Raw genomic sequence first — 25221 nt, 5'->3', positions numbered from 1 at the left:
GTCCCCCCATCCCCAGTGAAAGTTGCGCCCCTGCTGTCAAGAGAAGAAGGGAGGTCAGCAAGTTGCTCCTGGGCTATTACAACCAACCTGTGGCCACCCCAGGACCAATTCCCCTCTTCTACCCCCGAGCACTGGTCATTCTCAGAAACACTGGCCACTAAATAACAAATGTTTTTCGTACCCTTTGGAAATTGAGCTTAGATGCATTCTGTTTCCATTGATCATCCTTGATGTTTCTACAACTTCATTAGAGTCCACTTGTGGTAAATTCAATTGTTTGGACATGATTTGGAAAGGCACACACCTCTCTATATACGATCCCACAGTTGACAGTGCATCTCAGAGCAAAAACCAAGCCATGAGGTCCAAGGAATTATCCGTAGAGCTCCGAGACAGGATTGAGTCAAGGCACAGATCTGGGGAAGTACACCAAAACATTTCTGCAGCATTGAAGGTCCCCAAGAACACAGTGGCCTCCATCATTCTTAAATGGAAGAAGTTTGGAACCACCAAGACTCTTCCAAGAGCTGGCCGCGCGGCCAAACTGAGCAATCGGGGGAGAAGAACCCGATGGTCATTCTGATAGAGCTCCAGAGTTCCTCTGTGGAGATGGGAGAACCTATCAGAAGGACAGCCATCTCTGCAGCACTCCACCAATCAGGCCTTTATTGTGGAGTGGCCAGACGGAAGCCACTCATCTCTTGGCATGTCCAGCCCACTCATTATCTCAGCCAATCATGGCTGGCGGGAAGGTTGCTGACTTTTTCTGTGAAGTCATTTCTGCCAAAAAACGCATTTAGATTTTTCAAGGAAGTTTACATTCAAATGGCTCTCCTGTGAAGTAGTGACGTGCAACATATGCCTAGTTTCCTGAAACAAGTAAAAAAAATTTCAAAAGTGAAGGGGTCTGAATACTATCTGAATGCACTGTATTGTTGTCAAAACAAAACAAAAAATGTTTTAACAGGGATTTCAATTGAGACCAAGACCACATTTTCAAGGGACCCCTGCACACAATCACACACATTCACAATATTTACAATTCCAATGCAATAAAAACAGAACATATTATCAAGCAATTTAAGAAAAGTGATGGTCCAGTATTTCTCCAACGGCACATCAAGTTGTGGAGAGCTTTTTTCTTAATAACCCCCAAAGCTAACAGTCATTATAAGATCATGTTAACAAGTCCCCAGTCTTTATTCAGAGCTTTTCATTCCAATTAGACTAGAAAGGAAGGGCTCTCCTGGGCCCCGCTCATCAAAGTGTAGGTGATTACACCCAGCAGAGACCATCGGTAATTTACTGAACAAGAGTTCACCTTTCTCCTTTTCTCTTTTTGTCAGTTTGGCCTAACTCACTTTTAGTTTTTCAATCTTTCTTTCTTTCTTCTTAAGCAGTGGTCGTAGAGATGAGACTGAACAGAATAAGGGCAGGTCTGTTTCCACAGAGGACATTTGAGAGGGAGGCTTTTGTGTGAGGATGGCCTGCCATGCCAAGAGCCTGTATGGTACACGTACACCCCCTCCCCCCAGGCTGGCCATGGCAGAATCATTACCCCATTACTCAAGTAATGCATGTTGCAGAGTATGCAGAATACCAGGGCTCACTGGTATGGAAGACTTAGTGGAGATTGAACCCCCACAAGCTCTACATGTCAGGTCATGCACTTTAACGACAGCTAGGCCGGTGTCTAGAACACATCTGTCTGAATGCCCCTTATCCCTCAGAGCTTGCCCCTAACGCATGTTTATGTACGGACAGGAAATGTGTTGTATTTTTTTATATTAAGCCCAAATATCAACATGATAATAATCTTCATTGTGATAATTGATGATTATCAAAATAATCATGTACAGAGAAAGGCTAACTCAATGCATTGTAGTGAGGACAGTAGACTGTCCTCACTACACTAGACAGTCTACTGTCCTCACATTGTAGTGAGGACAGTAGACATTGGCACAGTAGACACAAATACAGTGGTCTAAGTTATGTTCCTATTAAAGTCCTGCCCTTGCTGCAGTGTTGGCTGCATCTCCACAATGCAAATAACCACGGTGAGACAAAGGCGCTACTTGCATCATTTCCTTAATCGCGCAGGTGAATTGGACTATTAGAGTAATTAGTATCCAGCATGCCGTGGTTGCTTGATGGATTGCGGGTCGGATTATATTGACTTTCTCCCAGGGTGATATATTGACTAATTCAGAAGCTCTTAAAATGCTGTGAGAGTGTCCTCCTGGTCACCATAATCAGCTCAACACACAGTTCATGTTTGTTCATTTAGTTTGCTTTCACTCCTATTCTATTACTGTACATTGACATTCATTCCTCATACTGGCCTCATTATTTGTCTGTGGATATGTTCTGAACCAGGGATGAGGAAAAGAACAGAGGAGCTTTGTGTTGATTGGCCGCTGTGTTGCTGAAGGACAATTTTTGGGCGCCATCATCAACACCTCGCTTTGACAGCGCATCCACATAGACCTGATGTGTTGATACTGCCTAACTGTGCACATTTGTGACAGACATGTTAGTGGTAGTATATGCCGTCCCCTAATCAGATGATACTGTACACAAACTGGTCTCTCCATTGATTCTATGTTGGCCATAGTTATCGCTAGATTGCGAGCACATTTTTAACCATGTGTTTCTTTGTCTCCTCCAGAGCCGATGCGGACCCCGAAGAGACTGAAGATTGCGGAGACCCAGGCCAGATTCATCGCTGTGGACTGGGAGTCTCTTGGCTACAATATCACCCGCTGCCACACCTTCAACGTCACCATCTGCTACCGTTACTACAACGCCAACAACCAGACCAAGGCCGACTGCCTAGACATGGACCCCAAGGCCCCACGCCACGTGGTGGGCAACCTGCCCCCCAACACCAATGTCAGCCTCAAGATGATCCTCACCAACCCCGAAGGACGCAAGGAGAGTGACGAGACCATCATCCAGACAGATGAAGATGGTATGAGTACTGGGGTATTGTGTGTAGATGGATGAGAAAAATCTATTTAATTAATTTTGAATTCAGGCTGTAACACAACAAAATGTGGAAAAGTCAAGGGGTATGAATACTTTTTAAAATGTATTTCTAATACTCCTTCATTTAGAAAAGATGGATGTGTCTCGCCCTGTTTGTAGCCAGTTGACTGACACATACTTATTGCTGCCCCCTGTGATTCCTACAGCTGGGCTGAGTTAGCCATTTCAAAGCAGAGCACGTTTTCTCCCTGCTGCTCTCTGAATAGACGCTAGCGGGAGAGGCTAACCAAGGGCTGAAATAACAGCACTGGTCGCAGCTTGGAATTTGTAACTCACATTAAACGCTTCTGCATTATAATAATGCAGCCAGGTGACCAGCTGTATCCTGTGACTCCGGTAGACATGTTGTCCCTTGATGAGGACCTGTTTAAATCTCACCTCACATTCTCACAAACCCAGGAGATAATGCTAGTGAAATGACCGAGCCCTCTGTAGGGGTTCCACCAGAATGTATTAGATCTTTTATGCCAGATTCTGTATGTAGCTAGAGCTTAGATGTTTGGGTGATATTCAGCTCATGCTGTACATATTACTGCCCCTTTCTCCCGTTTGTTTTGTTGAGATTGGTTTGTATGACTTTTCATTGTGTTCTCTCAGAAAAATCACTCTTTCTTCCCATGTCAAACCAACCCCATTTTCAGCAGCATCAGACAGGAAAAAGGAATGCTAGATTTTTCCTTGTGGAAAAAGCTGATGTCTCAGTGACATCCATCCAATAGATTTGAAAAATAGACATTTGTTTGACTGCGGGGCGAGTAGAGGAGAAGAGAGGTTCACGTAAACAGTTCTTCTAAGACTGATCCATAGACCGCAGACAAACGTCCCCGCCACCCCGAGCGTCTCTTCAGACAGACAGACCTGACAAGCACCCAGTCATGTGACCTGGTAACGCTTCTGCTCTCTGTCTGTATGCTGTGAGGGAGAGGGCTTTGGACGTCCCCAACCCAGCTTGACTAGAACACAGCCCAGGCAGGCAGGCAGGCAGACAGCCCCATGGCAGAACAGTCTCGTGGCAGCTGTAGAGACCCATGGGACTGCCAGGTTTCATCAGCAGTGAGGAGGCTGTCAGTCAGTTAAAAAAACGTACAACAGATATAGGTGCAGGGAAATGTATTGTTGTACAAGGTTAAAATTGATTAAATTGTTTTTTTCACTCATCAATCTACACACAGTAGCCCATTGTGACAAAGCAAAAAATGTTTTTTAGAAATGTTAGCAAATGTATAAATAAATAAAACAAATAAAATATTACATTTACATAGGTATTCAGACCCTTTATTCAGTACTTTGTTGAAGCACCTTTGGCAGCAATTACAGTCTTGGGTATGGCGTTACAAGCTGTGTTTGGGGAGTTTCTCCCATTCTTCTCTGCAGATCCTCTCAAGCTCTGTCAGGTTGGATGGGGAGCATCGCTGCACAGCTATTTTCAAGTTTCTCCAGAGATGTTAGATCGGGTTCAAGTCCGGGCTCTGGCTGGGCCACTCAAGGTCATTCAGAGACTTGTCCCGAAGCCAATTGTGCGTTGTCTTGGCTGTGTGCTTAGGGTCGTTGTCCTGGTGGAAGGTGAACCTTCACCTCTGTCTGAGGTTGTGAGTGCTTTAGAGCAGGTTTTCATCAAGGATCTCTCTTTCTTTACTCCGTTCATCTTTCCCTCGATCCTGACTAGTCTCCCAGTCCCTGTCGCTGAAAAACATCCCAACAGCATGATGCTGCCACCACCATGCTTCACTGTAGAGATGGTGCCAGGTTTCCTTCAGATGTGACATTTGGCATTCAGGCCAAAGAGTTCAATCTTGGTTTCATCAGACCAGAGAATTTTGTTTCCTTTAGGTGAGTCCTTTAGGTGTCTTTTGCAAACTCCAAGCAGGCTGTCTTGTGCCTCTTACTGAGGAGTGGCTTCCGTCTGGCCACTCTACCATAAAGGCTTGATTGGAGGAGTGGTGCAGAGATGGCTGTCCTTCTGGTAGGTTCTCCCATCTCCACAGAGGAACTCTGGAGCTCTATCAGAATGACCATCGGGTTCTTCTCCCCCGATTGCTCAGTTTGGCCGCGCGGCCAGCTCTTGGAAGAGTCTTGGTGGTTCCAAACCTTTTCCATTTAAGAATGATGGAGGCCACTGTGTTCTTGGGGACCTTCAATGCTGCAGAAATGTTTTGGTACCCTTCCCCAGATCTGGGCCTCGACACAATCCTGTCTCGGAGCTCTACGGACAATTCCTTTGACCTCATGGCTTGGTTTTTGCTCTGACATGCACTGTCAATTGTGGGACCGTGTGTGCCTTTTCAAATCATGTCCAATCAATTTAATTTACCACAGGTGGACTCCAATGAAGTTGTAGAAACATCTCAAGGAGGATCAATGGAAACAGGATGCACCTGAGCTCAATTTCAAGTCTCTCATAGCAAAGGCTCTGAATACTTAAATAAATTATATATATATGTGTGTGTACATTTGCCAACTTTTCTAAAAACCTGTTTTCGCTTTCTTATTATGGATTATTGTGTGTAGATTGATGAGGGAAAAAACTATTTAATTCATTTTAGAATAAGGCTGTAACGTAACTAAATATGGAAAAAGTCAAGGGGTCTGAATACTTTCCTAATACACTGTATATAGTGTATATTAAATTCTATATTCAATACCTAGATTTTTCACTGATCATAATTCATGTCAGAGAGGTCTGGCATGCTGTGGTTTCTCTGGCTGATGGCTTTGCTTTATTGGTGAAAGGGACAGAGCCTCCAAATTATAGGAGACTAATTTGATCATAAAACATGCAGATGACAGAGAGAAAGGATGCTCTTGAAAGGATATTGCACCTTGATGATCTAATCTCATGTAAATTCATTGTCCAAATTCAATAAAAAACACTGGGGATTCGAGTGCCTCCCATTCAATGCACGCGCAGCGCTCTACATTATCATGCCATTTTCAACATGCTGCTTTGCTGTAAGTAAAAACAGTCAGTGGTCTGGTTACAGGCATACAGGCTCAGGAGTGTGTCTCTCTGTGAGAATAGGATTCATTACAGTACTGTGGCCTTCCTTTGATTGCATTAGGACTCACTCCTCCTGTCTTCTGTCCTAATGCAGTGCCTGGCCCCGTTCCAAGCCAGTCCATGAAAGCCACACCGTTTGAGGATCGGATCTTCCTTTACTGGAAGGAACCACTGGAGCCCAATGGGATCATAACTCAGTATGAGGTAATGAAGGACTATGGCCAGGGGGAGAGGTGGAGGAAGGGAGGGGATCGTGGGGTGAGGGGAGAGGTGGAGGGAGAGAGGCAAGAGGTGGGGGGAGGGAGCGAGGGAGAAGGGGAGAGGTGGGGGGAGGGAGTGGAGAGGTGGGGGGGAAGGAGGGAGGGGAGAAGAGGAGAGGTGGGGATGGAGTGGAGAGGTGGGGGGAGGGAGGGAGGGGAGAAGAGGAGAGGTGGGGGATAGAGGGGAGAGGTGGGAAGAGGGAGGTTAGAAGGGGGAGGGATGGCAAAGGTGGGGGGAGGGAGGCGAGAGGTGAGGTGAGGGAGAGGTCGGGGGAGGGATGGGGAGAGGTGGGGGAGGGGTGGATGGTAGACAGGCCTGTCTAGGACCCACATGGGGTTTGTATATCTAAACCATGCTTCACAGGGTTTAAAAAAAATCTTTACTGTCCCTCTGGAAACCAGCACAGATGAGTGAAAAACGTCCTGTTCCTTTTTCATACAGGACTATGGTGGAAATACTGTAACTGTAAAAGGGGAGTGTGGGTTCTAAGGGGAACTCATTGTATGTTACTGTTTTAAAATACTATTTTCAGTACTTCTTAGATACAGTATGAAGGTGTACTGATCCATCATTGAATGGATTGTATTTTTAAAGTTAATAACCCACAATGATTCATAGCTTGTGTGCAATGGGGTGAATCTGAAGAAACATTTCTTAATTCTCAAGTGTTATCCAGCTTTAGGAATATGAGAACTCTGACCCACATAAACCAAGGGAATGTGGATTATAGTGCTGACATAGTGCCCACAAAGCTCATCACTAAGCTAAGGACCCTGGGATGAAACACCTCTCTGCAACTGGATCCTGGACTTCCTGACGGGCTGCCCCGGGGTGGTAAGGGTAGGCAAAAACACACTTGCCACGCTGATTTTCAACACGGGGGCCCCTAAGTGGTGTGTGCTTAGTCCCCTTCTGTACTCCCTGTTCACCCACAACTGTGTGGCCAAGCACGACTCCAACACCATCATTAAGTTTGCTGATGACACAACAGTGGTAGGACTGATCACCGACAACGATGAGACAGCCTATAGGGAGATCAGAAACCTGTCAGTGTGGGGCCAGGACAACAACTTGTCCCTCAACGTGAGCAAGACAAAAGAGATGATCGTGGACTACATTCACCCACATTCACATCGACAGGCTGTAGTAGAGCGGGTGGAGAGTTTCTTCACCAACAAACTATCATGGTCCAAACACATAAAGAGGGCACGACAACACATTTTCCCCCTCAGGAGACTGAAAAGATTTGGCATGGGTCCCCAGATCTTCAAAAAGTTCATTTTATGATATACCGGTATTGATGAAGGGACCGGTTTGGGTTTTTACTTTACCTTCTATACCGGTATTTGAATGTTTGGTTTGTTAAATGTGATACGCCATGTGTAATGTACATTTTTATAGTTTACTTCGCTACTTGAGTCATCTCTGCTCTTTCTCTCCGTGCCACTTTCCACAGATCTAGCCAGGGCCCATGTCACTCAAGGAGCGCATTTGATGTGCCTCAACCACGAGACACTTGCTTTCAGTCTCTGCATGGTCAATGCAGCACATGCAACACTGTTGATGACAAAAATGCTGTTTTCACTTTGCTTCTTAATATAAATCCACTAGCGTTCTATAATGACACTATTAGTTAGTTTTTCTTACATCAGCAAACAGCTAGTTTGTCTTTTCTTAGCAAGTTGCCCTAAATCTTGTGAGATGGTAATGCTAATAGCTTGCTACCTAGCTAATACATGTACTGAGTAAGAGCAAACGTAGCTAGCTAATACAGCCTGATAATACCAGTGATGGTGTAGACCTAAATCAGCATGTTTGTGCAACTGTGTCTTCTAAATCAACATATTCTTGCTTTGCATATTCCTCTTTATCTACATGAAGTAGCTAAGAGAAAACATGCAATGTAGCCAAAGCTTATTGTGTCCTCTAGGAAACACTTATCAATACTTTAGTTCCTACCCTGTCACAATAACTCCTCCCTGGCATTTTAATTCGTTGTCATCTCAAACAACTCTGTATTCAAAGTGCCCACTATTATATTCTAACTATATAATAAGAATAGTCATTCTATTTCAATGATTCCAACAGTTTTGCTCTAATTTGCAAGTCAAATTGCAATTGCAACATTTGGTTAAAAATAAGTCCTAGATTATTTGCCCATATCGTACAGCCCTACATGGCAGTGTGGAAATTATCTCAATTGAGCAGTGGTGTAAAGTACTTAAGTAGTAAATGAAAGTATTTTTACTTAAGTCTTTTTTTTCATCTGTACTTTACTTTACTATTTTTCTTTTTGACAACTTTTACTTTTACTTCACTACATTCCTAAAGAAAATACTGTACTTTTTACTCCATACATTTTCCCTGACACCTAAAAGTTACATTTTGAATGCTTAGCAGGACAGGAAAATGGTCCAATTCACTCACTTGTCAAGAGGACATCCCTGGTCATCTACTTCCTCTGATCTGGAGGACTCACTAAACACAAATGCTTTGTTTGTAAATGATGTCTGAGTGTTGGAGTGTGCCCCTGGCTATCCGTAAATAAAAAATAAAATGGTGCCATCTGGTTTGCGTAATATAAGGAATTAAAAATTATTTATACTTTTCTTTTGATACTTAAGTACATTTTATCAATTACATTTACTTTGATGCTTAAGTATATTTAAAACCAAATACTTTTAGACTTTTACTCAAGTAGTATTTTACTGGGTTACTTTTACTTGAGTCATTTTCTATTAATGTATCTTTACTTTTTTTCAAGTATGCAATTGGGTGCTTTTTCCACCACTGCAATTGAGTACAGGAAATGCAGGAATGATAAAAGTGCTGAAATTTGTTTTGGTTGAATTGAACAGTATAAAACAATCAGAATGGAGAAAGACTCATTGAAATCACTTAGAATGTATGTGTTGCCACCCTAGGATCATTCACTACTCATAAAGCAAATGTACAAATTGTATTATTCAAAAACTAAAAATACCGTCATACCGTCCAATTTTGTTAAAATACCATGATATTTTGCACCTTTCGCCCAGCCCTACTTCAAGTCAATACACAATACAGAAAAATCACTCAAACACTCTTATTTGTTGTACTTTGCTAGGTATGCGCATTCCACCTACTTAAACACAGATTACGTTTCTACCACAGCATAATGTTACAGAAAGTCTGTAACCATTCGCATGAACACTTTTCAACAGCTCATTAGGTAAATATTGTATGTACGTCTCCTCTCCCTCCCCTAACAGATTGCCTACAGTGGTATTCGGTCCTTTGACCCCTCGGTGCCGATAATGCGCCCCCCTCTGATCGTGTCAATGCCCTGGAACACTTCTCACCACGTCTTCAACCAGCTGCACCCTGGCACCACCTACCAGTTCATCATACGAGCCAGCACCGTCAAGGGCTTCGGCCCCCCAACCATACTCAACGTCACCACCAACATCTCAGGTACGTTTATTTAACCTTTATTTATCCAGGAAGTCCCATTGAGGTCAGAAGATCTATTTTAGAAGGGAAACCTGGCCAAGAGAATCCTCCTTAGTATGGTAGAGTATGTATGCAGAATAATGGCTGTAGTGCTACAGCTGCTAGACTATTAATAGTGCTACCAGAGCAAATATTGTTTATAAATCAAGTCAAATTAAATTGATGCATAATGTAAGTGTTGTCTTATGACATTCCTGCCTGTTTTGGTAAAAAGGGTCTGGTAGCGCTGCAGGTTCAAATAGCATCTAGGAAGCAAAGTAACCAGAATGGGGTAACAAAAAAATTGGTTGGGTTATGGGTTGGTTCGGTTGTTGGTTTTTTTGAGCAATTTCTACCATGATACTAAGCGCAGCACTGAGATATCTCTCAGTCATTTTGATCATGTCAGACTCCATTCCGTAATGGAATATCTGGATTCTCTGTACCTGTTGGAGTAATTTTCTGAAGCACACATTTTTCCCAACTCTAGTCTTGACAGCACTCAACATGTCCTAGACCAGAATGTATTTGGAATCTGTTGAAATGACAGCCTAGGACCTCATTAGATGATAATGCAAACCACATCAATCAAATTAACCAGGTGAATGGAAGCTAAAAGCTTCCTTAATGGAAAATGAGGCCAGTAGCCTTTCTTTAAATAAGAGGAGCCTGGTGCTTTTTGCGCTAAGCGCCTACTTCAAAGATATGTAATGTACGTAATGTAGATGTAATCACGCAGTTCCTGCATTTTAGCAAAACTGCTATTGCCAATTTGTCAGGTTGCAATTCCCAGAAGTGTTTTAGAAAACATGTTCCAAGCAGAAAATATATATATTTTTTTAGTTAATTTTTTACTTTGCAGTGTTATATTAAAGCTCAGCCAAGTTCAAAATTAAACATAATGTGTCCTGATAGAGCATGCCTTTCTCAAGACTTCAACATATTACACCCCATTGTCGATAATTTTCCTCCTGTGATTTTGCACTAAACTCTTGTCTGTCTGGTGTGCTTTTTCCCCATAGCCCCAACACTTGAAGAGTATGATGGGTCCGAGGCGTTTCTGAATGAAACGGCCACCTCCATCACCGTCCTACTGAAGCCCGCTCAGGCCAAAGGAGCCCCTATCAGGTGAGAGACCTAATGCCTGGCTTTTTTTTTTGTCCAAGAGTTCCATCTAGTCATTTTAATGAAGGTCATCCGTCTGTTTACCTGACATCTCTGTCAGGAAGTTTGTGTTGTGTCCCTCCCTGTCACTCCCTGTAGCACATCCCACAAATAGAGAGAGCAGTACTGGGTAATGTCTACAGAGACTCTGCAGGGAATTTACATATTCAGGTCCATGGCCCTGCCGATCTCCATTTGATTTGGCCATTGTTGGCCTGTGCCTTTTCATTTCCTCTCCCCTATCACAATCGGCAGGGATGGAGTTGAAGGTACTTGTCATAAAGAGGATTTGGAGAGAACTCTTTGTGCTCAGATTCAGTAAATCACCTATTATGCAACCAGGCCTGTTCGTTGATTGTGAAATTGGAGGGGCTGCGTATTGAAAGGGAAAGAACAACAGCCCTGAATACAAAACCACCTGACTGCATTTCTTTCTCACAAGCACTCACTCAGTATATGTGGCAGTTGTAGCTAATATGTCACACCCACTTCTAATTTTGAGCAAATGTTTTGGGGTGTTTTTTTTCTGGAATACATATTTTGTGTACAGTATAATGTTACAAATACCATAAAGACTAATTGGATAGTCAGATATCAAATATGCAATGGAGGGTGGTGTTTGCAAAGTACGAGGAAACATACTACGACTAGGATTATGTCATGTTTTTACCAGCTTGAAGGATTTAGGAGCATCAACAAAACAAAGATGTGTGTTATCAAAGGGATCGTTTCATTTGACCCGTTTTAGCAGTGCTCCATAAAACCGGCCAAGCTCAGATGGAAGCCGATTGGCTAATCACGCAGCAGGTCTGTGTAGTGGTAATTTAGAGAGGGTTGGTTAAGGTGTGTATGAGAGATTGAGTTATAGCGAGCCTCAGGCCATTTGCCCAGGTAATTTGTAACATTTTGTCATTGACAAGCAGTACAGGATAGAGGAAAGAGCCCGAGCACTCACCCTATTTTGGTGGAAGCGAATTTTGTGTCCATCTGCGACCGGCATTATGGAGTGTCACTTGTATTTTAGATCTGCGGCGCTTTGAGCTAAAACAGGAGCTATGGAAGGTCAGGGATGTGGAGATGGCTGTCAGGGCACTTGGGCGCTAATGGTGAGGGAAGGGCGGTCGGGGGGACAGAGATACGCCCCTGGGCAGTTATTACCAAGGGTGGGAGGAGGGGTCGTGCTCTCTGAGTGGAACAAAGAGTAGTGAAGTTTAGGAGGGGGCTCTGAGCTGTGGATGTGAAAGGAAGGTAGGTCTGCCATGTTTACAGCTCCATGAGTGTGTGAAGGGGCTTCTCCTTGCCCTGCACTGTGTTAATAAGTTGCCCTGGCACTGTGGTTTTTGCGTGTCTCGCCACATTAACAAAGACCCTCAGGGGGAGAGATGAAGCACAGCAGGGTGACCCTGAAATACAAATGAGAGACCTGACCTGTTACTCTCACTGGAGGTTCATCAACTCCCATTCAGGGGGGTTTCTCTATAGCCTCCCAGTCTGAGAGAATGGATTGTTATTAGTTAAAGGCCATGTGCAGATAAAGGGGCTCTGGTAGAAATATCAGGGCCTGTAGCGTACAACACTGCCAATCCAGGGCTCATTCCAAGAGTTAAGCTCATTTGGCATGCCCTCTCTGTGCTCCGTGAAGTGAGAGATTGCTTTAAGATTAGCCTGCCTTTTGTTTGGCTAGCTGGCTTTGTTTGCTTGTGTTGTTTTGTGGGGACTGATTGCTTGTGATGTTTTGTCCCTCTCCGCAGCGCTTATCAGATCGTGGTGGAGGAGCTGAACCCACATCGCACACGCAGGGAGGCCAGCTCCGTGGACTGCTACCAGGTCCCAGTCCCCTTCCACAGTGCCTCCAGTGGTGGCTCGCCTTATTACTTTGCGGCAGAACTGCCTCCAGGGAACCTTCCCGAACCCTCTCCGTTCACGGTGGGCGACAACAAGACGTACCATGGCTTCTGGAACCCTCCGCTCGCCCCCAGGAAGAACTATAATATCTACTTCCAGGCCGTCAGCAGTGTGGAGAAGGTGAATATACACCACACTCTGTCAGCCAATAGGACCCTCTAATGTTCCCTCATTGGGTTATTGGGGTTTTAAATATGTGTCTTTAAAACTGAATTGTACATTGAGGAGCATTGTTTTCCCACCCCCCTTTGATACCCTACTATTGTTCATTAGTTTACCTTTTATCTAGTTTGTTCCTGTTTCTCATGTTGCACTGATTTGTATTTTATTTTATTTTGTTTCACAGGAATCAAAAACACAATGTCTGAGACTTGCAACAAAAGGTAAGACTTTTCTTTTTGCTTATTTGTACAACAAAAGAAGTTCTTCTTGCCCAGTATCATTTAATTAACTGTACATTACAGTTGGATTTCAATCACTTTTCCCAGTAGCCAATAAATGCCCACTCTCTTGCTCAGATAAAGAACTGTTACGTGATAATGCGTGTGTCACTATCTTCCAAGAGAATTGTCGTGCAGCGAGAATCTGGATTGAGCTGGAATTAAGGAAAGCTTATTTATTTGTGATATGTGCGCTTGTAAAGCACCTTGCTCTGGTGAACAGCTTGTGTCTGTGAGAACAGGGGGCTAGCAGGGCCAGTCCTTCTGATTTAACACACAGACAGACAGAGGGAGAGAGAGAGCTGGTTTTTATCATAAAGCCATGCTGTTGGTTTTTAGTGATTAAGAGGGAGTGGTCATTAAGTTGATATAATTCCTACAGTGCCAGCTCATCTGTGGCGTAAATCGAAGGGAAATGGGTTGGCGATTTATGGACTCTGTCCTCTGGCTTTGCACTATTGAAATTACCTGCATTATAGATTATGGACAACATTTATGCTGAACATGCATTTTCCGAAGTGCATTGGAGTAACTAGCCAAGTATTTCAAGTGCTTATGGCCATGTCTCTTACTACAATTAATTAAATGGCCAGTAAGTTCAGCTTCAGTATCTCATTCAAATATTAGTTGGCTAGGCTAAATAGTACAATAGTCCCATCAAGTCATCAGGACAGTTCCACCCTACTCCAGCAACAACTTTATTTCTAATAGAAGGTATGAAAACTACGAGGTATGAAACTAGCAAAACCCTACTGTTTTTCAGTGGAGAGCTATATGAAGATATTGCTAATGGCAAAACATCTCATGATCTCGGATGTCAGCCTAAGGTGACTGCTAATGCTAATATGCCAGATGTGACTGTACCATGTATTAACTATATAGTCACCCATCAATAACACTATGCCTGAAGAAATCAGCTTAGCTGCATCATGTTTAAAAAATGCTATGCTAGGCTATGCTTGCTAGGAATGACATGCTTCCATCCACTACATCACAGATACAGTTGAAGTCGGAAGTTTACATACACTTAGGTTGGAGTCATTAAAACTTGTTTTTCAACCACTCCACACATTTCTTGTTAACAAACTATAGTTTTGGCAAGTCGGTTAGAACATCCACTTTGTGCATGACACAAGTAATTTTTCCAACAATTGTTTACAGACAGATTATTTCACTTATAATTCACTGTATCACAATTCCAGTGGATCAGAAGTTTACATACACTAAGTTGACTGTGCCTTTAAACAGCTTGGAAAATTCCAGAAAATGATGTCATGGCTTTAGAAGCTTCTGATTGGCTAATTGACATCATTTGAGTCAATTGGAGCTGTACCTGTGGATGCATTTCAAGGTCTACCTTCAAACTCAGTGCCTCTTTGCTTGACATCATGGGAAAATCAAAAGAAATCAGCCAAGCCTCAAAATAAATTGTAGACCTCCACAAGTCTGGTTCATCCTTGGGAGCAATTTCCAAACGCCTGAAGGTACCACGTTCATCTGTACAAACAATAGTACGCAAGTATAAACACCATGGGACCATGCAGCCGTCATACCGCTCAGGAAGGAGACGCGTTCTGTCTCGTAGAGTTGAATGTACTTTGGTGCGAAAAATGCAAATCAATTCCAGAACAACAGCAAAGGACTTTGTGAAGATGCTGAAGGACACAGGTACACAATTATCTATATCCACAGTAAAACGAGACCTATATTGACATAACCTGAAAAGCCCCTCAGCGAGGAAGAAGCCACTGCTCCAAAACCGCCATAGAAAAGCCAGACTACGGTTTGCAACTGCACATGGGGACAAAGATCATATTTTTTGGAGAAATGTCCTCTGGTCTGATGAAACAAAACTAGAACTGTTTTGCCATAATGACCATCGTTATGTTTGGAGGAAAAAGGTAGGAGGTTTGCAAGCCAAAGAACACCATCCCTACCGTGAAGGACGGGGGTAGCAGCATCATGTTGTGGGGGTGCTTTGCTGCAGGAGGGACTGGTGCTCTTCACAAAATAGATGGCTTCATGAGGAGGGAAATGATGTGGATATATTGAAGCAACATCTCAAGACATCAGTCAGGAAGTTAAAGCTTGGTTGCAAGTTGGTCTTCCAAATGGACAATGACCTCAAGCATACTTCCAAAGTTGTGGCAAAATGGCTTAAGGACATCAAAGTCAAGGTGTTGGAGTGGCCATCACAAAGCCCTGACCTCATCCTATAGAAAATTTGTGGGCAAAAGAAAAAGCGTGTGCGAGCAAGGAGGCCTACAAACCTGACTCAGTTACACCAGCTCTGTCAAGAGGAATGGGCCAAAATTCACCGAACATATTGTGGAAGGCTACCCGAAACGTTTGACCCAAGTTAAACAATTGAAAGGCAATGCTACCAAATACTAATTGAGTGTATGTAAACTTCTGACCCACTGGGAATGTGATGAAAGAAGTAAAAGCTGAAATAAATCACACTCTCTACTATTATTCTGACATTTCACATTCTTAAAATAAAGTGGTGATCCTAACTGACCTAAGACAGTGAATTTTTACTAGGATTAAATGTCAGGAATTGTGAAAAACTGAGTTTAAATGTATTTGGGTAAGGTGTATGTAAACTTCCGACTTCAACTGTAGATGGAATTATTTCTATGCTTATCAATTAGACTCATATTTATGCATTTAATGTTTCTGCTTAATAATCAGTTAAGATTTTTTGAACGGCCAAGCTTAGAAATCTGCCCACATATGCTATTAGATTATCAGACATGGAAAGTTTTGTATTCATAACGCCTAAACAGCTGGCTGTGCATTAACACACCAGGGGTTGGATTTGTTGTGCCTTTCAAAGATCGGAGAGACAGTACTGTTGGTCATACATACTGTTCTCTCATATAGGCCTATTTCGGTATTATTACCGGAGTTAGCTATGTTTGATATTCTCCTTCTCCCTGTCATGAAACCGCCGAATCCCTAATTGATGTGACACTGACAACAAGGGCACACATAATTGTGACACTAATAAAAATCATCCACAGTTAAGTCACTTCATACTGTAAGAGCGTGTTGATGTGGCCAATGCGTTATCTCTGTCAAAGCCATGATGAAACATATCGCACTATTTTTCCATCCTCTCTCAACAATGTTATTTAGTCCTAACAATAATCGACCCTTTTCCCAGAACTGTGTCGTGCTCAGAAATTCAAGTAGCCCAGTGTGTGTCCATGCAGTATCCCCTTGGAGTACAGTATATGTAGTCTTTGCCCACTTGTGCCCGTCTCACCCAGTCACTCACGCTTTCCATCCTTGATACATTATATGCCAGATGTGCTCTCATTCTCTGAATTGAAAACCACCTTAATTGCCCTAACTTAATTGGATATGAAAGTGTTGTTGTTTTTTTGGTTGTATTGTTTGTCATGAATTGTTTTCCCTGTACAAATGTCTCCGGAGCGCATTGGCCCGGAGGTTGTCAAACCAATCCAGACAGAATTTGATAAGCGCTCCGCCGTGTAGCCTACCATTAGGAATGAAAATAGATTTTCATTTTAAGCAGTGAGTTTTATCTTCAAAATGGTTGTAATCCAATTCCATTTGATTTTCCTCTGTTATTTTTTCATGAATATATCTCATTAACTCTGACAGAAACATAAGTATTCTTGAGGCGAGATGGGGATTATGTCTCAAGCAATACCTTAAAACATTTGACACCGGGCTGCAGAACTGATTAATAACCTTTTAACTGGTGTCAACATCTATTGTGAAACCTGCTCTGCTATCAAGGCTATTGTTTTTCTTGTTGCGCTCAATATTACATTTGTTATAGTACTCTTGATGGCATAGTCTGGGTGTTGCATGTAAAGCATTGAGTGGATTGATGTGTGTTATTTGCCTTTGAGATTATTTAAAACTGCTGTTTTACAATCTAAAAAAGAAAAAGGAAAAAAAGGTGACATATTTCTGTGACTGAGGCAAAGGCTCTTCTTTCATCTTCTCTTTGTCCCATAATATTGCTGCAGTGGTAAGCAACCATTGACAGAAAACACATACAGTGGGGAGAACAAGTATTTGATACACCGCCGATTTTGCAGGTTTTCCTACTTACAAAGCATGTAGAGAGAGGTCTGTCATTTTTATCATAGGTACACTTCAACTGTGAGAGACGGAATCTAAAACAAAAATCCAGAAAAGAACATTGTATGATTTTTAAGTAATTAATTTGCATTTTATTGCATGACATAAGTATTTGATCACCTACCAACCAGTAAGAATTCCGGCTCTCACAGACCTGTTAGTTTTTCTTTAAGAAGCCCTCCTGTTCTCCACTCATTACCTGTATTAACTGCACCTGTTTGAACTCGTTACCTGTATAAAAGACACCTGTCCACACACCCAATCAAATAGACTCCAACCTCTCCACAATGGCCAAGACCAGAGAACTGTGTAAGGACATCAGGGATAAAATTGTAGACCTGCACAAGGTTGGGATGGGCTTCAGGACAATAGGCAAGCAGCTTGGTGAGAAGGCAACAACTGTTGGCGCAATTATTAGAAAATGGAAGATGTTCAAGATGACGGTCAATCACCCTCGGTCTGGGGCTCCATGCAAGATCTCACCTCGTGGGGCATCAGTGATCATGAGGAAGGTGAGGGATCAGCCCAGAACTACACGGCAGGACCTGGTCCATGACCTAAAGAGAGCTGGGACCACAGTCTCAAAGAAAACCATTAGTAACACACTACGCCGTCATGTATTAAAATCCTGCAGCGCACGCAAGGTCCCCCTGCTAAAGCCAGCGCATGTCCAGGCCCGTCTGAAGTTTGCCAATGACCATCTGGATGATCCAGAGGAGGAATGGGAGAAGGTCATGTGGTCTGATGAGACAAAAATAGAGCTTTTTGGTCTAAATTCCACTTGCCGTGTTTGGAGGAAGAAGAAGGATGAGTACAACCCCAAGAACACCATCCCAACCGTGAAGCATGGAGGTGGAAACATCATTCTTTGGGGATGCTTTTCTGCAAAGGGGACAGGACGACTGCACCGTATTGAGGGGAGGATGGATGGGGCCATGTATCGCGAGATCTTGGCCAACAACCTCCTTCCCTCAGTAAGAGCATTGAAGATGGATCATGGCTGGGTCTTCCAGCATGACAACGACCCGAAACACACAGCCAGTGCAACTAAGGAGTGGCTCCGTAAGAAGTATCTCAAGGTCCTGGAGTGGCCTAGTCGGGCTCCAGACCTGAACCCAATAGAAAATCTTTGGAGGGAGCTGAAAGTCCGTATTGCCCAGCGACAGCCCCGAAACCTGAAGGATCTGGAGAAGGTCTGTATGGAGGAGTGGGCTAAAATCCCTGCTGCAGTGTGTGCAAACCTGGTCAAGAACTACAGGAAACGTATGATCTCTGTAATTGCAAACAAAGGTTTCTGTACCAAATATTAAGTTCTGCTTTTCGGATGTATCAAATACTTATGTCATGCAATAAAATGCTAATTAATTACTTAAAAATCATACAATGTGATTTTCAGGATTTTTGTTTTAGATTCCGTCTCTCACAGTTGAAGTGTGCCTATGATAAAGATTACAGACCTCTAGATGCTTTGTAAGTAGGAAAACCTGCAAAATCAGCAGTGTATCAAATACTTGTTCTCCCCACTGTAGCTCTATCATAGCAATGACTTGGTTATTTGGTTATTATCACCATGGGGTCAAGTTCAGGCATACTCTGAGCCGATCCAAACAATCTAGTCTGTTCAGTTAATTTCGCTGATATTTTCCAGAATGTTTTTGAAGCTGACTTAAATACCAGAAAATGGTTTCTGTACCGTCATTTTCCCACTACAATAGCATGGCTAAAGTGAGGGTGAAAGAGCTGTCAAACAGAGAGAAGGGATAGTAGCTGTAGGTGTTTAAGTGTTGAAGCCAGCGGCGTGGCCAGTGGGCGACAACGTGAGAGACAAGGACAGTTTGTCCTGCTCCTTTGGGACACATGTTCTGTAGACATCCATTTCCTTCCAACCTGATAGCGAGAGGGAGAGATTTGGAGAGGCACACGGGAGCTGGGGGGGCTCACTGTCAAGCACAACAGACAGTCCCAAAGGACCTGGCCCCCTCGCTTCTATAGCCCCCCCATACACTGAAAGAGATCTGGGTTTAAGCCCCAGAGACTACCTCCTTCCTGCTACGTACATCCAACTTTCTGTTCCTAGATGTGTTTTAGTGAATGTTAGACATGCTCTCTAAAGTGGTTTTGTCCATCCACAATATGTTAGGGGTCACGCCGATTAAAGATGATGTTTTACGAGCAAAGCAGATTAGTTTCAGGAATAAAGATAGCTACAGTATAGGACCACCAAACACTCCTGCACAGTCTTTCCAACTGAAATAGTTAGTTTGCTCTATTTGTAAATGTTATCGCAACCTGTTCTGTGGGGGGTAGTGTGGTAGTCTGTCTTAGGTGGTCTGGGGGAAGACTGTTCTTGCCCCAGGGTGGTGAGTTAGTGAAATACAGAATAGTGGTCCCTCTAGTGACACAGATGCCAGTTTGTTGTTGTTTTCTCCCTTGATAGAAACTAGGCCATTGAATTGACCCTGAGGAATAATGGCTTGAGGTCTGGCTGAAGATGGGCTTTTCCCAGGCATAAAAGTCTGTGCCAAGCATCCCATTGTATCAGTCTCCGTAAAGAACTTCTGTTTGATCTGAGGATGGATGAGATGGGAGTCGTCATATCTTCCATTCCTTTCACTGCTGTTGGTTCTCATTCAGCTGTTGATAGAAAAGGACTACATTATTGTATGAATGAAGTACTAGGTTCAGCGTTGTATAGGGATATAATTATCCTTTGACATCATATTTGCCCTGCAGGTTGGAGTGCAGGGGTCAGGAGATAAAGGACTTGCATCAAGAAATGACGTACATTTTAGAAATTGTGCAATGGTCTCAGTCTACTGTAGGAAGTGCATTTCACTAAGTCCTAGGAGACCGTAAAAGGAAGGATTATGCTTTACTTGGTTTTTATGTGTTTTGCATTAGAAAGAGGATTATGGCGTTTGTATGTCTCAAAAGCAAAATAATACAATACATCAGAGGCAACATGATCAATGTAGAGATATTTCGATTTTTTTCACTTTTATGATTGGTACGTAGTTTTGTATTGGTTCACCTTTGACAGTATTTACGTATGCCCCTATTTGTAAACAGTTTAGCAAATAACATGTTGTGTACTAGGATATCATATTATTTTCTTTGTTTTCTAATGAGTATCCAAACCCAATGCTTTACTGTAGTTAATGGCTTTGAAGTTTTAAAAAATATTAGAAGACCACAGATAGTGAATTTATGCTTTTAATATCTTGTGGGACCATGGGGGTATGAAACATAATTAGAAATGAAATTCTAAAGGCATTTAGAAGAGAACCCAATTTAATCAGGACATTAGTGTGTGTAGAACCAGTGCACAAAGATAGTATACGGTAATGGAAATATTAATGTATTTAAATATGAGTAGGCTATTGGTCATTATGTCTTTTTATGTTGTGGTATGGCTCAATCTGGAAGATATCCTCACGAAATGGTGAAGTGTATATATCATGTGTGATGGGAAAACCAATCCCTGTCGAGTGGACCACCATCTGGTCAAGTGAAGTAATCATTATGGTCAAACATTATGATCAAAGGAGGTATAGTTCTGCTGGAAGAGACTCACTTCTCCACTATGCCCTTGCAAGTGTTGTATTTTACGGTCAAAACTACAACAAACGTACGCCCTATTAATTGACCTTTGTTTCTAACCGGTCACCTAGGAGCTACAGAGGAACCAGAGGTGATCCCGGACCCAGCCAAGCAGACAGACAGGGTAGTGAAGATTGCTGGCATCAGTGCTGGGGTGCTGGTTTTCATCCTACTGGTGCTGGTGGCCATCCTTCTGGTCAAGAAGAGGTGAGTGGAGCATCGTAAATAGTAGACACTGTGTTACTGGCTCTATGCTAGCATAGCATACCTACACCATGAGAACGCTCTACTCCATCCCATGCCATCAGCATAACCATGACTCTCAGCGGAGGCTGGGCTGGACTATCAGACAGCCTACACAATGAGGGGGTGAGAGGGGGGGTGACAGAAGAGAGAGGAGGGAGGAAAGGGGGGTGAGAGGGAGGAGAGGAGCAAGGAGAGGAGAGAGGGAGGGAGGAGAGGAGAGAGGGTGAGAGGAGGGAGGGTGAGCGGGGGGTGGGAGGAGAGACTACAGTATTGTATGTTATTGTTTATGCAGTGTCAAGACCATGTTATGACAGCCTTACACAGTCTTAAAACAGCCTTACACAGTCAGCGTTACCAGAGTTGGTCATAACATAGTTTGGTAGAGAGTTGGATTGAGTTTCAAGGGGAGGCAGGCAGAGTACTGGACATGACTTAGATGAGGAGGACCCATAAGGCTTATCTCTCAGAGTAGCACAGTGAACTTTGGAGCATACAGGTTTCCCCAGGTTTTCTTAAAGTGTTCAGAGAATTTCATCTTTATATCTGAAGTAGCTGGTCTGAAAAGCTGTGTAACATAGCCAGGATTATTTGGCTTTGCTGAGTTTTGGAGGTGATTTGAACTCACACAAGTGCATACCAGTGGTGAACAATACTAATAGACTTTTCTTTGCTGAGAAGTGGAACATTTCTTTGAAGTCTTTGAGGTGTCTTAATTTAATAGGTATTCCGATGTGTTTTACTGTGGTTTTTCACTGCAGCTTATTAAGATTTCTGCTTTTATGTTGTTTTTCCACACAAAAAGTGTGCAGCTTTTTGTTGAGGGTTGCATTCAGGATACATACTGTAACAACGATATTGAGCTGTGCTGAGTTTGTGCTAGCCTCAAGTTTTATTCATTTTGTCACTCGCTTACCTTCTCATCCCACTCAGTAATGCTTGGAGCTGCTTCATTCAAGACTCATTCAGAATTTTGTTTACTGCTTGGTAATTACAGTATCTTTCCTGGCCTTTATTTTGTAGGATGTGACTGTGTTGACCATCTAAATGCATCAAAGTCAATAATTGTCAAACTAACAGCCCCCAGCTATTCCTAATAGATACCCACTGATGTAGAGAGTGGATTGAGCCTATATTAATTCCTGTGCTATCCATTATTAACGGTTAGTGGAATTCATTAAGTCAAAGCTCAGCATACTTTTACTCTACTATACTTTTCTGTTAGTATTCATTAACATTTTCCCACTTGGACAAGTTATGGGGGAATGGACTGTATTTTGGAAGGTTATGGGCTAATATATAATCCGAAACCTCTGTTGTTGTCTAAATGCTACTTTTCTTTTTAGTCATGGAGGCTTTACTACGAAGAATTGGTCAGTCAGGTGTGTACACACACACACACACACACACACACACACACACACACACACACACACACACACACACACACACACACTTTTTCTCTCTCTCTCTCTCTTTCTCTCTCTCTCTCTCACTCTCTCTTTCTCTCTCTCTCTCTCACTCTCTCTTTCTCTCTCTCTCTCTCTCTCTCTCTTTCTCTCTCTCTTTCTCTCTCTTTCTCACTCTCTCTTTCTCTCTCTCTCTCTCTTTCTCTCTCTCTCTCTTTCTATCTTTCTATCTCGCTCTCTTTCTCTCTCTCTTTCTCTCTCTCTCTTTCTCTCAACTTTACCCTAAACCTAACCTATAACCCCCAACCCTAATACTAATTATAACCCTAAACCCCTTAGAAATAGCCTTTTTCCTTGTGGGGTCCGGCAACATGTCCCCAGTTGGTTACATTTTTAATTTTTTTACTATTCTTGTAAGTACTTCTGGTCCCCACAAGTATAGTTAAACATGTCCACACACACACACACACACACACACACACACACACACTCAGTTGGGGTCATGCAGAGGAGGCAGGTTGTAGAGATCAGGGTGTTTGGGGCCTTGAGAGAGCAAATTGTGTCATGCTGTAATTACTTTGGGAATCTCCTATTGATAAGGTTTTATAATGAACGCTGGCAAACTGAACTGTCTCCAGCACCTGTGATGAATACTTTGGAAAGAAATTGAGATTGTTTTAAAGGGAAAAAATAAATAACTTATCCTCAGTCGGAGTACATCTCTACATGCTGATCAGGTTTAGCAGGAAAGATGTGCGGAGAGGAGCCCTTATTCTGCTCACCTTTTCTCTCTTTGTATGACACATGGCACCATCGTGTGGCCATATCACAGAATGACAGTTTTAAATAGCCCAAAAGAACTATTACCATGTACTGTAAGTAAGAATATACGTCTTTGTTGTCTCACATATTTAACAAAGATTCTGACACCCACATACAATGCATGGGTCATTGATGAAAGCTTTTTCAACCAATGTGTTTTCAGGTTAGATTTACACAAAAGTGATCTACACAGTACCTAATGATCCCGGTGAAACAAACACATCCCAATGAACTTGAATGACATTAGTGCCTATCATCTGTGGGGTTCAGGAGAAGTGAATTTGAATGAGACTGATGAATGAGAGGTGCTTATACACCTGTTCCTGATAGAGATATCGGTAACGTTATGGTTCTGTTCACAGTGTTGGACAGTCAAGTGGTGCCTGTGACTACTGATGAGTGAGGCTTTCAAATGAATCTTAATTGGCAGAGCAGCCTCTGTGTCTCTGTAGATGTTCTGCCAATTAAGGAATCATTCCTAACGACCACTGCTCATTTACAGCCGTCTCCCTCCTAATTTCCCCTGCCATCCCCCTTCCATACCCCGATCCATAACCTTTCAACTTCAGAGAAAGCTCATGCTGCCACAGGTCATTCCTTAGCTCCATTCTCCCCCCCCCTTCCCTTCCCTCACGCTTTTTTCCTCCATTTTCTTCACTGGGTATTGTTGATTTAGTGGAGCTGGTACAGGCTTCCTTTGTGAAGATAAAAGGAAAAGGTCAGGTTATAAAGTGAGTCTTTTCTCTCTGGTCATGAGTGACAGATGTGTGGGTTGAGTAATAATAACTAAGTTTCCCTTTCTCTGATATTGTAAGAAAGTTACTTTTCGTCGATGCTCTTCTGGATCAAATCTAAAGGAGTGGCTTTTGAATTATAGTTAAGTATTCTACAATAAGTCTGGCAGATTCAAACCCCTTTGTTCGGTATTACAAACAATTGGTTTGTGTTGGTGTACTATTGTAGTTGTATAGTAGTTCATGTTTTGTAATATAATCTATTCCCTGTGGTTTAGAATATTTTTCAGAGAGGTGGGAGGGGGTTCATTTCATTGAATGCTTTTCATATAAGACATTGGTGTTAATTGCAGCGCCTGCTTTTGAGTTTTTGGATGGCTTCCTGGTTTGTAATTTCAGCCTGAAAAAAGGACTGGTGTTTGGAGCGATGTGGCACATTGGGTGCTAATGAGCCATAAACTCCTAATCCCATTGGAATGGATTAAAAGTACTGATGGTAATTGAATTCTGAAATATGACTAATGTCCCTTTGTCCCCAAAGTAAAGAGAAAGCTTGTGAAAATCAATAAAAAGGGGAGATATAGATTTGTTTTGGAACTAGTTAGCTTAACATGTTGTGGATGTCTTGAGCGTAGTTAATGTTGTTGGTTCTATAGTCACCCAGGTGTAGTAATCAACTAGACATCCTCTGTTGGTTTATTCTAGAGATAGAGGTCTATTTCTCTCACACACACACTGACCCTGTGTGTCTGAATCTCTCTTCCTCGTGTTAGTTGCACCAAGTTTCTTTTCTTCCAAAATCAGGTGACCAGTAGAGTAGAACTCAATGATACACAAAGCAATACCAGTTAATGAAGTGGATATTGGAATCTCGTAGTTGCTTTGCACGGAAACAATGGAGGTTGAAGCCAAAACATACACGCAGTGGCAACATTTGTATGCTTCTTTTATTTTCATTTTACTTGCACATTATCTTCAATTACACTTTTATTTTCATCGTCATT

At 42.6% G+C, this 25221-nt stretch overlaps 1 protein-coding gene across 16 annotated transcripts in view; it reads left to right on the top strand.

Moving 5' to 3' along the window:
• The window catches only part of LOC106571353 (receptor-type tyrosine-protein phosphatase kappa), a 176451-nt gene that overhangs the window by 131488 nt on the left and 19742 nt on the right, over positions 1-25221 (top strand). For 9 of the 16 annotated variants that reach the window (XM_082961728.1, XM_082961730.1, XM_014144338.3 and 6 more), the window contains exons 9-15: positions 2669-2971; positions 6141-6250; positions 9559-9760; positions 10801-10906; positions 12694-12967; positions 13194-13230; positions 21081-21216. In XM_082961728.1, the coding sequence (XP_082817854.1) occupies positions 2669-2971; positions 6141-6250; positions 9559-9760; positions 10801-10906; positions 12694-12967; positions 13194-13230; positions 21081-21216 (1168 nt within the window). Of the gene's footprint in view, positions 1-2668; positions 2972-6140; positions 6251-9558; positions 9761-10800; positions 10907-12693; positions 12968-13193; positions 13231-21080; positions 21217-22598; positions 22635-25221 lie in introns of all 16 variants that reach the window. The other 7 variants (XM_082961727.1, XM_082961729.1, XM_014144327.3 and 4 more) reach the window with 1 other exon arrangement.

Source organism: Salmo salar, chromosome 15 (assembly GCF_965601325.2).
Source record: "Salmo salar chromosome 15, fSalSal1, whole genome shotgun sequence".
Lineage (NCBI taxonomy): Eukaryota > Metazoa > Chordata > Actinopteri > Salmoniformes > Salmonidae > Salmo > Salmo salar.
This window is presented reverse-complemented; position numbering and strand designations above follow the sequence as displayed.